The 16,530-nt window shown below is 50.3% G+C and overlaps 1 protein-coding gene across 6 annotated transcripts in view; it reads left to right on the top strand.

Annotated features, from left to right (window-relative positions):
• The first annotated feature begins 2,737 nt into the window (after positions 1-2,737).
• LOC121280459 (protein SSXT-like) overlaps positions 2,738-16,530 on the top strand; it is a 51,708-nt gene continuing 37,915 nt past the window's right edge. Inside the window, exons 1-2 of one of the 6 annotated variants that reach the window (XM_041192481.1) lie at positions 2,738-2,938; positions 7,806-7,882. In XM_041192481.1, the coding sequence (XP_041048415.1) occupies positions 2,870-2,938; positions 7,806-7,882 (146 nt within the window). In that variant the 5' untranslated portion in view covers positions 2,738-2,869. The remainder of the gene's footprint in view (positions 2,939-7,805; positions 7,883-16,530) is intronic. The other 5 variants (XM_041192477.1, XM_041192480.1, XM_041192476.1 and 2 more) reach the window with 5 other exon arrangements.

Below are 16,530 nucleotides of genomic sequence, written 5' to 3'. Positions count from 1 at the left end.
GAAACTTGTAAATGTTGATGTTCAGAGTGAATTGAGTGTGCTCAGACAAGGAATGCAGAAAGCCAGCATGTAAGAAAAGCAAACAGTCAGGGAGGGAAATGGCATGTTAGCCTTTTGCAAGGGAATTGCAGTACAGGACTAAAGAAGTCTTGCTACAATTGTATAGGGTTTTGGTGAGACCACATCTGGAATACTGTGTGCAGTTTTGGTCTCCACACATTGGAGGTATCCATCAAAGGTTCAGTGAATTAGTCCCTGGGATGAGGGGATTGTCCTTTGATGAGAGGATGTGTAGTTTGAGCCTATAATCTCCAGACTCATTGAAACCTACAAGCTTCTGATTTGCTTGATGGGGTAGATGCTGCGAGATTGTTTCCACTGGTCAGCGAATCAGTGGGGGCACAGTCTCAGGATAAAGGACCGATCATTTAGGACTGAGATGTGGAGAAATTACTTCACTCAAAGAGTTGTGAAGCTTTGGAATTTTCTACCCCAGAGGGTTTGGATGCTTTGGCATCATTGAATAGATTTAAGGCTGAGAGATTTTTTTGCCGTCTCAGGGAATCAAGGGACATGGGGAGTGGATAGGAACACATATCTCTTTTGGAGTCAAACAATTAAACTAAATTAACAAAACAAGGGATAAATTAAATGCAGCCCCTAAGTTACGGTCACTGCAAAACCAAAGACAAAATTTAAAGGAAATTTACATCAAACCAAAATGTGATTAACAGGGTTGATAATGCCGGCAGACACCGCGTGCTCCCTCTCCAGGGACACCTGGCCGCGAACGTAGCCGCGGAAGTGGGGCAGTCGGGTCAGACGACCCCCTCGATCGCCGGCTGCCTGGACCTGTTGATGGCTAACTTGGCCAGGCCCAGGAGCAGGTTCACGAGGAGGTCCTCCTCCCTCCACCCCCCGCCACTGGGTGGATGGGAACATGTGGTTGAAGCCTAAGATGAACCATGGCTGTGTTGGCTTGATGGGCAATTTGGTTTCCCCTTGCTCCTGTTTCTTGGGTGATCCTGACCTGCTGCGTGTGCCTCCCAGTCTGCTTCCCAGTGCTGCTCCCGACTTGGTTCACGCCCTTCCTGGTCTGCGGCTCTCAGTGATCTCCCTGTACACTCCCCTGTTCAGTTCACAGTGAAACCTGACTTGCTTTACACTGTTCCCACTCCACTTCATGGTGATCCTAGCTTGCTGCACCCTCCTTGTGTGGTTGATAGTGACCCCGGGCTGCTGTACATTCCACCGCTCTTTTTATACCTTTCCCCACAGTAGTTGTGTCCTAAGCCTGATATTTGTTTATGTAGGTGGTTAGAACGTGACATTCCCCTCGCACTGTCGCTGAAGCAGATTCATACTTCATTTTTAAAGGGAGTTAGATGCCTTAAAAACCAAACTGCGATTACTGGAAGCCCCCGAGCGCAGTGTTTGGTGGGGGCAGTCAGCTGTTTGGTGCTGGGGGATTGGGATCCCCGATCCCCTGCGGACAGTTTCCCCACCCCCTGCAGTTTGTGCTCGAGATCTCGGGGAGGCGCTGGAGAGCAGCCCGGCTGGAAGTGAGAGAGACAGAGACAGAGACAAACACAGAGAGGGGAGGGAGAGGCTGCGGCTGTGTCAGTGAGTGAGGGAGTGTGAGTGAGTGAGGAGGAGGAGGAGCAGCTGAGGGGAGTGAGGGAGGTGAGTGAGTGAGTGTGAGTGAGGAGGAGCAACTGAGGGGAGTGAGTGAGGAGGAGGAGCTGAGGGAGTGAGGAGGAACAGCTGAGGGAAGTGAGTGAGGAGGAGGAGGAGCAGCAGCTGAGGGGAGTGAGTGTGAGTGAGGAGGAGGAGGAGCAGCAGCTGAGGGGAGTGAGTGTGAGTGAGGAGGAGGAGGAGCTGAGGGGAGGGAGTGAGGGAGGTGAGTGAGTGTGAGTGAGTGAGGAGGAGGAGGAGCAGCTGAGGGGAGTGAGGGAGGTGAGTGAGTGAGTGTGAGTGAGGAGGAGCAACTGAGGGGAGTGAGTGAGGGAGGTGAGTGAGTGTGAGTGAGGGAGGAGGAGGAGGAGCTGAGGGGAGGGAGTGAGGGAGGTGAGTGAGTGTGAGTGAGGGAGGAGGAGGAGGAGCTGAGGGGAGGGAGTGAGGGAGGTGAGTGAGTGTGAGTGAGGGAGGAGGAGGAGGAGCTGAGGGGAGGGAGTGAGGGAGGTGAGTGAGTGTGAGTGAGTGAGGAGGAGGAGGAGCAGCTGAGGGGAGTGAGGGAGGTGAGTGAGTGAGTGTGAGTGAGGAGGAGCAACTGAGGGGAGTGAGTGAGGGAGGTGAGTGAGTGTGAGTGAGGGAGGAGGAGGAGGAGCTGAGGGGAGGGAGTGAGGGAGGTGAGTGAGTGTGAGTGAGGGAGGAGGAGGAGGAGCTGAGGGGAGGGAGTGAGGGAGGTGAGTGAGTGTGAGTGAGGGAGGAGGAGGAGGAGCTGAGGGGAGGGAGTGAGGGAGGTGAGTGAGTGTGAGTGAGGGAGGAGGAGCTGAGGGGAGTGAGGGAGGTGAGTGTGAGTGAGGGAGGAGGAGGAGGAGCTGAGGGGAGGGAGTGAGGGAGGTGAGTGAGTGTGAGTGAGGGAGGAGGAGGAGGAGCTGAGGGGAGGGAGTGAGGGAGGTGAGTGAGTGTGAGTGAGGGAGGAGGAGGAGGAGCTGAGGGGAGGGAGTGAGGGAGGTGAGTGAGTGTGAGTGAGTGAGGAGGAGCTGAGGGGAGGGAGTGAGGGAGGTGAGTGAGTGTGAGTGAGGGAGGAGGAGGAGGAGCAGCAGCTGACGGGAGACCCGATCGGGAGGGATCAGGGATCCGGGATCCGGGATCCACTCGGAGCGGCCGCTCCGGCTCCGGCTGCGGCTCCGGCTCCTCCCGCGGGATGTCGGTGGTTTTCGTCCCTCAGAGACTGCGGGGGAAATGCGAAATTAACCAGGCGACAATCCAGAAGGTGAGGGGGGGGGGAGGGGGTCCGGGGCCCGGGAGGGGGTGCGGGGCCCGGGAGGGGGTGCGGGGCCCGGGGGGAAGAGGGTCCGGGTCCGGGTGCGGGGGGAGCGGGTCTCCGGGGCCCGGGAGGGGGTGCGGGGCCCGGGAGGGGGTGCGGGGCCCGGGAGGGGGTGCGGGGCCCGGGGGGAGAGAGGGTCCGGGTCCGGGTGCGGGGGGAGCGGGTCTCCGGGGGCCCGGGAGGGGGTGCGGGGCCCGGGCGCGGGGTCTCCCGCGTTCACTCTCTCCCGGCCCCCGGGTCTCGGGCCTGGTCTCGGCCCCAGTTGCTGTGGGGATTCGGGCTTCCCGGCGCTTCATCAGCCCCGAGGCCGGAGCCCGCGGAGGGAGGGAGGGAGGCCGCGGGCGGAGGGAGGGAGGGAGGGAGGGAGGCCGCGGGCGGAGGGAGGGAGGGAGGGAGGGAGGCCGCGGGCGGAGGGAGGGAGGGAGGGAGGGAGGCCGCGGGCGGAGGGAGGGAGGGAGGCCGCGGGCGGAGGGAGGGAGGGAGGCCGCGGGCGGAGGGAGGGAGGGAGGGAGGGAGGCCGCGGGCGGAGGGAGGCCGGAGGGAGGGCGGAGGGAGGGAGGGAGGGAGGCCGGAGGGAGGGAGGGAGGGAGGGAGGCCGGAGGGAGGGAGGGAGGCCGGAGGGAGGGAGGGAGGCCGGAGGGAGGGAGGGAGGCCGCGGGCGGAGGGAGGGAGGGAGGCCGGAGGGAGGGAGGGAGGGAGGCCGGAGGGAGGGAGGGAGGGAGGCCGGAGGGAGGGAGGGAGGCCGGAGGGAGGGAGGGAGGCCGCGGGCGGAGGGAGGGAGGGAGGGAGGCCGGAGGGAGGGAGGGAGGGAGGCCGGAGGGAGGGAGGGAGGGAGGCCGGAGGGAGGGAGGGAGGCCGGAGGGAGGGAGGGAGGGAGGCCGGAGGGAGGGAGGGAGGGAGGGAGGCCGGAGGGAGGGAGGGAGGGTGGCGGAGGGAGGGAGGGAGCGAGGCCGGAGGGAGGGAGGGAGGGCGGAGGGAGGGAGGGAGGGAGGCCGGAGGGAGGGAGGGAGGGAGGAGGGAGGCGAGGGAGGGAGGGAGGGAGGCCGGAGGGAGGGCGGAGGGAGGGAGGGAGGGAGGCCGGAGGGAGGGAGGGAGGGAGGGAGGGAGGGAGGGAGGCCGGAGGGAGGGAGGGAGGCCGGAGTCTGGGCCCCGCGGCGGTTTCATTACTAATTTTAATTTTATATTTTGATTTTTGTTTGCGGCGGATTTAAACTTCGCCGCCCGCCCGCCCGCACGCACTCTGCCCCGCTCCGCCGGCTGTGAAACGGAAGATTTATTCGTTTCAAACGCCCGACCGCTCGGATTTAACGGGACAGTCCCAGGCCCCCACATTAGGTTTATAAACATTGGCAGTGCTGAGTTCCCCCCGCTTTCTGAAATATTAAAAGGCAGGAAACCTCCAGGGAAGACATCGGGCTGAATGCTTAATTTTGACGTCTGGACTTTCAGACAAGGGGTGGGGTATGGAGCAAAAGCTGGTCAAAGAGGGTAAAAAGGTACGGATCATGATCTAATTGAATGGTAGCACAGCTTAGAGGGGCAGAATGGTCTCCTCATGCTCTGTTCCTGTACCCCATTCTCTGCAAGATGGGGCTGGCTGAGAAGATTGGCTTGGCTGTGACGCCACACGTAGTTGAATAGTATGTCAAAATGAGCTGTTGAGAATTGTTTAGAGTGGGTCAGGTGCAATCAATAACCTTAATTCACACAAGAATGTGACTAAGGTGCTAATACAAATGCAAGTGAGTGCTGTATAACAAGTTTTTCTCACCAGTTCTATTCAGCAGCTTTATTTAGTTTAAGCGCTTTAGTCACCTATTTGTCTCTGCTGTCTGGGTTCTGCTGCTGCCTATTGATTTCTACTGGAAACTACAAACCTCTGGGGACTGAAAACTGGATGAAAAATTTCCAGCTGCTTCTCAGGTTAATTGAAACTTGGGGCAGTGTAAAATCCAACCTGCTCCACCAGGCTTCACCTAGGAAATGCTGTTTAATTAATCAGCTCCAATCACACACACACACACACACATCTGGTTGATTCTTACCTGTCCTCTAAATTGTCTTAAGCCACTCATCCATATAAAAACTGCTACTCCCCACAGCAGCTCACCATCACCTGCTCATAAGGCCTAGGAGCAGGGGAAAGCCATTCGGCCCCTCAAGCCTGTTCTGTCATTCAATATGTTTGTGGCTGATTGATATCTACTCCGCTTTCCCGTGCTATCCCATACCCCATGACCTCCTTAGTAGCCACAAATCTATCACCTCAGCCAAGAATATGCTCATTAACTGAGAATCCACAATTTTCTGGCTCAGAGGATTCCAAAGAATCACAACCCTCTGAGTGAAGAAGTTTCTTCTCATTTTCAGTCTTAAATCCTTTAACTAGAGACTGTGAGCCCCTAGTTCTGGACAGCCAGGGAAAGCAGCCTTTCAACATCTGCCCTGTCAAACCTCCTCAGAGTTTTGTGTTCCAGTGAGATTCTTGAGGCAACCAGGGAATGAGCAATAAATACCAGCCTCACTGGCAGCAACATGCTGCGAATGAATGAAAAAACAGTCAGAGCAGAATGGGGAAGAGGGGGTGAAATCTGACAAGTTAAGAATGGATACAGTGAGCAGCCTGATTAAATTGCGCCCCAACTATACAGCACAGAAGAGGCCAATCAGCCCTTGGTGTTTGTGTGACCCAACTCTCCTGTCTGTTGTCTTTTCCAGAATGTCTTTTATCTTTCATGGGATGTAGGTGTCACTGACTGGGCCAGCATTTGTTGCCCATCCCCAATTCACTTGAGAAAGTGTTGGTGAGCTGCCTTTAACTGCTACAGTCCATGTGGTGCAGATACACCCGCAGTGCTATTAGGAAGGGAGTTCCAGGATTGTGACAGAGTGACAGTGAAGGAACGGTGATATATTTCAAAGTCAGGATGGTGAGTGGCTTGGAGAGAACTTGCAGGTGGTGGTCTCATGTGTCTCCCGCCCTTGTCCTTCTAGGTGGTAGTGGTCGTGGGTTTGAAAGTTGCTGTTGAAGGACCTTTGGTGAGTTGCTGCAGCGCATATTGTAAATGGTACACACTGCTGCTACTGTGCATCGGTGGTGAAGGGAGTGGATGTTTGTGGATGTGGTGCCAATCAAGTGGGCTGCTTTGTCCTGGTGTTCGAGCTTCTTGAGTGTTGTGGGAGCTGCACTCATCCAGGCAAGTGGGAAGTATTCCATCACACTCCTGACTTGTGCCTTGTAGATGGTGGACAGGCTTTGGGGAGTCAGGAGGTGAGTTACTCTCCACAGAATTCCCAGCCTCTGACCTGCTCTTGCAGCCAAGGTATTTATATGGCTAGTCCAGTTTAGTTTCTGGTCAATGGTAACCCCCAGGATGTTGATAGTGGGGGACTCAGTGATGGTAATGCCATTGAATGTCAAGGGGCGATGGTTAGATTCTCTCTTGTTGGAGATGGTCATTGCCTGGCATTGTGTGGCATGAATGTTACTTGCCACTTGTCAGCCCAAGCCTGGATATTGTCCAGGTCTTGCTGCAATTGGACATGGATTGCTTCAGTATCTGAGGAGCTGGGATTGGTGCTGAACACTGTGCAATCATCAGCGAACATCCCCACTTCTGACCTTATGATTGGGGGGAAGGTCATTGATGAAGCAGCGACAATGAAAGTTGAGCCCATAATCCAGGCAGACACTCCTATTGCAATATTGAGGGGGTGATGCACTGTCAGAGGTGCTGTCTTTCAGATCAGATGTGAAACCAAAGCCTTGTCTGCCCTCTTGGGTGGATGTAAAAAGATCCCATGGCTACTATTTAGAAGAAGAGTAGGTTGAATCCCTAGTTCCTGCTACAGCAGTGGGAAAAGGCCTTTCAGCCCAACTAAGGGTGTTTAGCTCTTCAGAAGGAGGTAGAAGATTCCATGATCAACAATCCTTCTGAAGCTGGCACCGAAATGCACATTAACTGGTCAGTTATCTCTCTGCTGTTTGTAGGGTCTTGCTGTGTCCAAATTGGCTGTCGCGTTTCCACACAAAGCAACAGTGGCTACAATTTCAAAGGAATTCATTGTAAATTATTCATATACAAAAAAACAACAATGATGAAAAGGAGCTGGATTCAGAGAATCAGCTGATCTGACTGTATGAAGCATCTTAAAACTCAGCTTCCTGTGTAGCAGTTCGGAAGGAGACACCTGGCTGATTTGTCTCTTTCATTTTTTTCATGGAGTGTGAGCATCTGGAAAGTCCAGCATTTGTTGCTCATCCCTAATTACCCTTAAACTAAGTGACTTGCCAGGTCATTTCAGAGGGTAGTCAAGAGTCAACCATATTACTGTGGGTCTGGAATCACATGGAGGCTGGACCAGATAAGGAAGGCAGATTTCCTCTCCTAAAGGACTTTAGTGTACTAGATGGGTTTTTACAACAATTGATGATAGTTGTTACGGTCACCAACACTGAGACTAGCTTTATATTCCAGATTTATTAATTATTATTATTAAACTCCTCCAGCTGCTGTGGTAGTATTTGAGCCCATGTCCCCAAAACATTAGCCTCGGCTTCTGGATGACAAGTCCAGCGGCATTACTATTCCCTTCCACATTCACTAGATCAGGGATACTGAGACCAATTATAATATTTTTATTGTTATTTGTGACTGACAGTGGCTAATCCAGACTGGAGACCTTCTGGTCTAGCTGTACAGCTATACGTCAGCACTGGGTTGTGTGGACTACTTGTGGCTCCTTGGTTCTGTGCCATGTGAGAATTTGATTACCCTGAATCTGTGACTAAAAGTGTAATGTCTGATTTCAGTTACTTGATGAAAACAACCAGTTAATTCAGTGCATTGTGGAATATCAGAACAATGGAAAGGCTGCAGAGTGCACTCAGTAAGTGTCATTTATTTTCTGATTTAATAGTGATGGAGGCAGAGGAAATTGCGTAGGGATACTGAAGAGATATATGTGTCTTACTGAGGTGGGGGGTGCAGGGTTAAACTGGAATTTCCAAATTTAAGTCTGATATATTTATTGGCAATTAATGTAAAGCGCAAATGGTAAAATTGAATGTTCAAATATTAAAATGCAAGTGGGTAGGAGTTTTTTGTGGATGGAATATAAAAGTTGCAGTGGGTTCTCTGAACAAAACCCTGGTCACTAACTCCTTGGCTTTGGCTCATTGTGCAACATCCCTTGGTCAGGGGGTGAGAAGGAGATTTTGTTGTGGCCTGTTTCAAATTCCAGTGTTTACCCTTTTAGGTTCCAATGTTCACAACTTCAGCTAATTTCTTTTGAGCAGTAGTTCTCCATGCACACCTCCCACATATTACAGAAGAAGTGTGTGTATGAATTGGTGTCTAGGTGCATTTTTGATTTGCATCTGTGACCAATTCAAGCAATAGAACTATTTATTATTATTCATCAAATGAACCAAGCAGTTAATTAAGTCACAGAAACACATTGATCTTCTAGAATCCTAACAGTTTAGAAGTGAAGAGGGTGTCCTTTGGCACCTTGTACCTGTGCCAGCCTTTTCAATTAGTTCCACTCCCCTGCTCTTTTCCCCCTCCTGCACATTTTTCCTTACAAAGTATTTACCCCATTCCCCTTTGAAAGTTACTACCAAATCTGCTTCTGCTACCTTTTCAGGTATTGAAATCCAGATCACCACAATTTGGTGTGTTTAAAAAAAGTCTCCTCATCTTCCCTCTGGTTCTTTTGCCAATTATCTTAATTCTGTGTCCTCTGGTTACCAACCCTCCTGTCACTGGTAATAGCTTCTCCTTATTTACTCTATCAAAACCTATCATACTTTTTGAACAGTTCTATTAAATCTCTGCTTAACCTCCTCTGTTCTGAGCAAATCCAGCTATTCCAAACTCTCCCTGTAGCCCAGGTCCCTCATCACTTGTGTCATTCTAGTAAATCTCCAAGGCCTTGCCATCAAAGGAAATATCATTTGATCAAAGGATAGAGTTTGATCTTTTTAATGAGACAATTCAAACCCAAATCATAGCATCTTTAAAATGCAGATAAAGTTGGATAATTTACAAGCCTTTGTCACAGATCCACAATTCATTCAGCAAACTACAAACAATCACAGTTCTTATGCCTCGCGGATCCAGAGTAAGAATGCACTTTAAACTAAAGGGATTCATGTCTTTTTTTGCTTAAGGATTGGCATAAAATTAATGTGGCCTGACTGAAACAGCAGAAAACCACCATGGTTTACTAAACTGGCAGATTGAGAAAGGCCACAGAATGGTGGCTCAACTGGGGATGGTGTTCCAAAGTTGGGTGGAGGCATGTTACTGGGATGGTTGATGGGAATTTTACCTCAAATCTCACCGTTCCAGAACAGAAATGCCTCTTAATTCTAATTGATACCAATTCTCCACCCATACCTCCAGCACCAAATGTGAACAGCATTGGCTTTAAGGCTGAAAGAAAGTAAGACTTGCATTTATATAGCACCTTGCGCAATCTCAAGATGTTTCAAAGAGCTTTACAGCAAATGAAGCCCTTTTGAAGCGTAGTTGTAATGTTGGAAACACAGCAACCAATTTGTGCACAGCAAGCTCCCACAAACAGCAATGCATTAATGACCAGATAATCTGTTTTAGTAATGTTGGTTGAGGGATAAGATTGACCAAGACACCAGGGAGAACCCCACAGATGTTATTTGAAATAGTGGTCATGGAACCTTTTATGTTCACCCGAGAGGACAGTTGGGCCTCAGTTTAACATCTAGTCTAAAAGACAGCACCTCCAACAGTGCTGGATTCCCTCAGTGCTGTATTGGAATGTCAGCCTAGATTATGTGCTCAAGCCTGTGAAGTGTGGTTTGAAACTACAACCTTCTTCCTCAGAGGTGAGAATGCAACCCACTGAACCATTCTGATACTAATCTCCTCTTCCTTGTTGTCTCTCATCTCCCACCTCACCCTAACTGTGAGCTCCCATCACTTTACAATTTTTCTCCTCCTGTCCTGTTCTGATAGAACACACCACTTCAATGAGATGCACTTCCTGTTTTAATGTTCCTCCCAGCTTGATAATTTCCATCCCTGTCATCACTTGTATGCCCTCCTCCTGAGCCCATTTGACCTGTTTAATGATGGCCTTGCTTATTAACCTTCATTTGTTCTCTAAGGCTCCCTTGGGTTCCTGTTTCCCAGTCAATGCCCACATGAGCCAAATGTCCCTCTTTCAAACTCTTAACCTTCCTTCTGCTCATGAAGACCACCCTGGCTAAAGGCAAGAATGATATCCTCTGTCACTGTCAATCTGGTGTGTCATCCTTAACCTCTCCTCTATGCAGCCACCCTCTCCTCTCTGGGAGAGCCAGTATCACACGGACTGTGCTAAGATAATAGGAATGAAGATATAGGGTAACTCTAGCATCAGCTTCTCTCCCTGTCCCAGCATTATCACTTCCAAAGGTACCCACATAATGTCACCTTGTCCACATCTATATGCTGCTCCTTGCTAATGTCATTGGCAGTTTTGGCTTAGTGCGATCATTGGTACAGCTGAAGCTTTACTTTGTACCGAACCTTGTGTTGTACCTTTTGTTTTATTAATTCACGGGATGTTAGCTTCCCTGGCTGGGCCAGCATTTATTGCCCTCCCTAGTTTCCTTTGAGAAGGCGATGGTGAGCTGTCTTCTTGAACCGCTGCGGTCCATGTGGTGTAGGTACCCCCACAGTGCTGTTAGGGAGGGAGTTCCAAGATTTTGACCCAGCGACAGTGAAGGAACGGTGATATATTTCCAAGTCAGGATGGTGGGTGACTTGGAAGGGAACGTGCAGCTGGTAGTGTTCCCATCTATCTGCTGCCCTTGTCCTTCTATATGGTAGTAGTCGTGGGTTTGGAAGGTGCTGTCTAAGGAGCCTTGGTGAGTTACTGCAGTGCATCATGTAGGTAGTAAACACTGCTGCTACAGTGCGTCGGTGGTGGAAGGAGTAAATGTTTGTGAATGTGATGCCAATCAAGCAGGCTGCTTTGTCCTGGATGGTGTCAAGCTTCTCGAGTGTTGTGGGAGCTGCACTCATCCAGGCAAGTGGGGAGTATTCCATCACACTCCTGACTTGTGCCTTGTAGATGGTGGACAGGCTTTGGGCACTCAGGAGGTGAGTTGCTCGTTGCAGGATTCCTAACCTCTGACCTGCTCTTGCAGCCACAGTGTCTATATGGCTAGTCCAGTTCAGTTTCTGGTCAATGGTAACCCCCCCAGGATATTGGCCCCCTTGCCTTGGGAGAATTTGATGGGCACAGTGTCGAGAGAGTTTTACTCTGTTGTACTTGTCCTAGGAGCGTTTGATGGGGACAGTGTAGAGGGAGCTTTACTCTAAATCTAACCCCATGCTGTACCTGTCCTGGGAGTGTTTGATGGGGACAGTGTAGAGGGAGCTTTACTCTGTATCTAACCAAAATTTAACAGTGGTTTGAATTTTCAGATTAAATAATTGTGGGACGTGGTGAATGTGGGAGCTTGCACAGTGTTCCCAAGTAAGGTTAATATCAGATGCTGACAGTAAGAGCTTTGTTCTGGACGTGTCTGGACTCAACTGTAACATGATCCCAGAACACGAGTGATATCATTGTTTGATGTTGCACAATGAATTCACTCCTCATACCAGTCTGGCAGGTTTTATTAAAGCAATTTCCCTCCAATATCCTTCCTGCTCAAGGTGCTGGTGCCTGGGTTCTGCAGCCTCCTATTTCCTTCCTGTACCTCACCCACTCACGAGGGCTCCATGCATAACACTTGGTGGTGAATATCACCTGGTCAGTGTCTGTGAAAAGGTGAGAAGAGAGGGAGAGATGGCGAGAGAGAGATTTGGACTGACCTGTATAGGTTGTGCAGGTGGGCAGGAGAGAGTGCACCATATCATTCTTTTTGAACCATCATGCTTTCCCCAACTGTTTACAGCCTCATTCCTGGTTCCATGTCTCATGTCCCGATCACTGCTATTTGCATCAGATTTGGGATTCAAACCCTGGGGCCATAATCCAATCCCAGAACCACAAGGGTGCCATTCTTCACCTTCTGTCTGAACAAACAGAACGTGGCCTTAATCTAACATCTGACTGAGAACATGACGCAGCCCAACAACAGCTTGCATTTACATCGCACTTTTAAGATGGTAAAACTTCCCAAGGTGCTGCACAAGGACAATATCAAATCTAATTTTACACCTAGCCATATTAAGGCAAGCTGGTCAAATGGTAAGTTTCAAGCAATGCCCTAAAGAAGGAGAGAGAAACAGACAGCTTTCTGGAAAGGATTCCAGTGCTTAGAGCCTAAGGAACTGAAGACATGGCTGCCATTGGTGGAGTGTTTAAAATCAGAGTTGCGCGAGATGTCAGAATTGGGGGAGCGCAGAAACCTTGGAGGATTGTAGGGCTGGAGAATACAAAGCTATGGAGGAATTCCCATGTTGAGCTCCAGTCTCTGTTGGGCTAGTTGGTCTCTATTAGTATTCCAGGGTTTGGCCAGGGTGATGGTGGGTGGAAGAAAGAGCGGGTGGAGGTCTGTGGGGGGGGCTGATATCAACCCAGCTCCTGCTTACCAGTCAGCAACTACCATAAAGGTTGCCAGCTCTGATTGGATATATTCCTGGAGGGCTGGAATTGTTTGCTTCCATTGGCTGTGGGTGCGTTTGACGGCCAGAGCGGACAATAAGACGAGAAGGCCAAAAATCAGTTTTACCCCCCCCTCATGAAATCTGTTTGCAATCGTCCGCTCGGCCCATCAATGGTGGGCTGTGTTTTCCACCGTCCAACATGGGGAACTTCATTTTAATGTATTTGCATCTCATCATTGTGTCTGCATGCCAGACTCCTAACCCACGTCAAATTCACCCCCCATGTCAGCGTGACTTCAGAACGGTGTTCTTCGTGACTGCCTGAGGCACAGCCTGTGAGTAAAGGGAAGACCTTTTAGAACGGAGATGAGGAGAAACTTTTTTAGCCAGAGAGTGGTGAATCTATGGAATTCATTGCCACAGAAGGCTGTGGAGGCCAGGTCATTGAGTGTATTTAAGACCGAGATAGATAGGTTCTTGATTGGTAAGGGGATCAAAGGTTACGGGGAGAAGGCAGGAGAATGGGGTTGAGAAACTTATCAGCCGTGATTGAATGGCGGAGCAGATTCAATGGGCTGAATAGCCTAATTTCTGCTCCTATGTCTTATGGTCTTTAAAAGGCATGTACCTGACGACCTGAACTTTGAGGGGAATTCGGAGGTGAATGTACACAACCTTGCTCAGCACTCGCGAGGGTTGCCCTACAGACATTAAGGAAGAGGCTCCGCACATTTGACGGCGGGGGGGCACAGGCGAGTTGCTTTTTCCCCAGCTGGTTTTCAGTGCGGTGCTGGGGCAAGGCAGCAAAGACATCGTGTGGGGGGTGGTTGGGAAAGAGAGAGAGAAGTGGCCACGCGCTTGGAAAAGCTTGTCTAAAGTGGGTATTCTTCCACAGCTGAGACCGTTCAGCAGCAGCTCCATTGACACTGACTTGGAGTTGGGTCTCTGAAGCATTTCTGCCATTCAAGCAATGCAAAAGCATGATAGTTCCACCAAATGCTCCAGAACCTTTCACCCCTCAGGCACAGGCTGCAATTTAATGTGTGTTTTAAGGGGCTGCAGTACAATTGTCCGACTGGGCAAGTTGTAGAATCCCCTTGTGAAAGGGGCCATGGTGCAGTCACTGCTGGAGGTCCTCACAGCCCTTTGTAATGTCTTTATTCAGTTTTGGATCAGTGTCCCTCATGGTTGAAGCTAACACTGCAGCCTTGCACTGTGAGTTAGGAAAATGCCTGTGTCTGAGCTGACAGAACAGCATGCAGGCCAGTGGCCAAAGCTGCCGCCCGTTGGTCAAGTGGAGTGGGGCATAGGTGGGTGGGGTTTCGGACAGCCATGATGCCATCACGTGGTGGCCAGTACTCTCCGGCGTGCATGAAGGGGGCCTTGAGATGCAGCCGGAGGTGGAAACTTGACCAGGAGAGGTCCCTAGGAGACATATGTTAACCCACGAGTGTCTCTCTTTGAAATAAAAACAGAAAATACTGGAAAAACTCAGCAGGTCTGACAGCATCTGTGGAGAGAGAAACAGAATTGACATTTTGAGTCCGTATGACTCTTCAGAGCTAAAGAGAAGTAGAAATGTGATGAAATTTATACTGTTTAAGGGAGAGGGGTGGAACAGGTGAACCTGGGTAGAAGGCCAGAAATGGCTGGGGGTTAAGTTGAGGTTAACGAAGATGTCACGAACAAAAGGACAAAGGGAGTGTTAACGGTGGTGGGAAGGGCTAAAAAAAGGTGCTGACAGTGGCAAAGGTAAGAAAGCAGAACGTGATAATAGCAGAACAAGAGTCAGCGCTCTGGAAAGAATAACATGAACAAGTAACAGATGGCCCTTTTGGGAGTGGGGTGGGGGGAGGGGGTGATGGTGGGGGAAAAAGGATCGGAATTGGGATAAAAAGGGGATGAAACAAGAATAAATGAATAAAAATAAATAAATAAAAATAAACGGATTAAAAAATAACCCCTTTTTAAAAATGTAATTTCATTTTTATTTGTTTTCATTTTTTTAAAAAATTTATTGTTTTATCCCTTTTCTTATTCCTCATTTTTATCCATTTTCCCCAACCACCGCTCCGTCTCCACCACCACCCCCCAAGGGGCCGTCTGTTACTTATTCTATGTTGTTCTGCTATTAACACATTCTTTATGCCACTATCAGTACCTTCTTTGGTCTTCACTACCATTAACACTCCCTTTGTCTTGTGTCCATGACATCTTTGTCAATCTCCCCATAGCCCCCACACCTATTGCTGACCTCCTATCCTGCTTTACCTGCTCCACCCCCCTTAAACAGTATAAATTCCATCACATTTCTACTCCTCTTTAGCTCTGAAGAGTCATATCGACTTGAAACATTAACTGTTTGTCTTTCCCCAGATGCTGTCAGACCTCCTGAGTTTTTCCAGCATTTTCTCCCTTTATTTCACATTTCCAGCATCTGTAGTATTTTGCTTTCGTCTCTCTCTTTGATCCTGCAGGAGGAGAGCATCAGGATCATGGATCCTGGTGATTCAGCGATCTGCCTCATGGCTGACAGGAAGCAGAGAAGAAGAAGAGAGTGGTGGAGGCACCTGGCTCAGCAAAGCAAGGAGCACCAGCCTCGCTGAAGGTGCAGCAGGGCCTTCTGCACACACAGCTCAAGATCCATAGCGAGCTGTTGTTTGTAAACATCTTGCTAGACCCAGGGCCTAAAGACAGCGCTTGTCATTCCTGCAGATGACTGAGAACAAGAATTGCCAAAGACCATGCATATCTAGGGAACTGGTCAGTTACATGTGCCACCTGCTGCATAATTTGGTGTCACGAGGACATGGAGGGCATCCACTGCCAGTGGCCGTGAAAGTGACCCTGGTGCTCAATTTTTATGCAGTTGGCTCCTTCCAGGGCTCCACAGGTGACCTGTGTGGGATCTAGCAAGCCTGCATCCACAAGTGCATCCAGGAGGTCTTGGGTGCCATCTTTGCAAAGGCACAGAACTTTTTGCATTTCTACTGGGATCAGGCAGGTCAGGAAGCAAGAGCGCTGGGATTTGCAGTGATCTCTGGTTTTCCACAGCTGCAGAGTGCCATTGAGTACACTCAGGTGGTGCTTAGATCTTTGTAGCAACAAGCAAGCCACTATGTCAACTGCAAGGGCTTCTACTCACTGAATGTTCAGCCGTCTGCAACCACCACAAACTCATCCTACAGGTTGGTGCACAATTTCCAGGGACTGTCCACAACTCCTACATCCTCAGCAGGTCTCAGATCCCTGACATTTTCCAGGGCCCAAAGAGGCTGCAAAGTTGGCTCCTCGGGGACAAGGGCTACCCACAGAGGACATGGCTGATGATGCTTGTGTGGCAGTCTGAGACTGTAGCAGAGAGATGGTTTAAAAAGGCTCAGGCCTCAACCCAGACCTTGGTGGAGCAAACAATAAGCATTTGAGGTTCCGGAGCCTTGACAGGTCTGGTGGAGCACTACAATATGGTCCCCAGAGGGTGGTGTGCATCATTGTAGCTCGCTGCATGCTCCACAGCCTGGCCATGCAATGGGGGGAGGACCTGGCTGAGGAGGAGATGGAAGAGCTGCACATATCCTCCGATGAGGAGAACTTTGAAGAGGATGAAAGTGATGAGGCCCTCGAAGACAAAGATGCCAGTGATGAGACCATTGCACTGGCCAGATGAGGCAGGTGTGCTCCTGAGGCCCTAATAGCTGCAAGTGAGAACAGTCCTGACTTTCTCACCTTGCATCTGTGAACATTTGACACTGTGTGGCTGATGGCAGTGCACATACCCTCAGTGCTCAGGCTCATGTCATGGAGATGTCGTGGAGGCCCTAATAGTCACAAGATTCCGGGAGGGTGATGATGACCTGCAGTGAGGTCACTCCATAGATCTTCACGTAGCCTCTGTGAACGCCTGGGCTGTGTGGCTGATGGTAGCTTGCTTGTGCCCTGTGATCAGGG

Source organism: Carcharodon carcharias, chromosome 7, assembly GCF_017639515.1.
Source record: "Carcharodon carcharias isolate sCarCar2 chromosome 7, sCarCar2.pri, whole genome shotgun sequence".
NCBI classification, from domain to species: domain Eukaryota; kingdom Metazoa; phylum Chordata; class Chondrichthyes; order Lamniformes; family Lamnidae; genus Carcharodon; species Carcharodon carcharias.
Note: the sequence above shows the minus strand (reverse complement) of the source record. Positions and strands in the feature narration are given on the sequence as shown.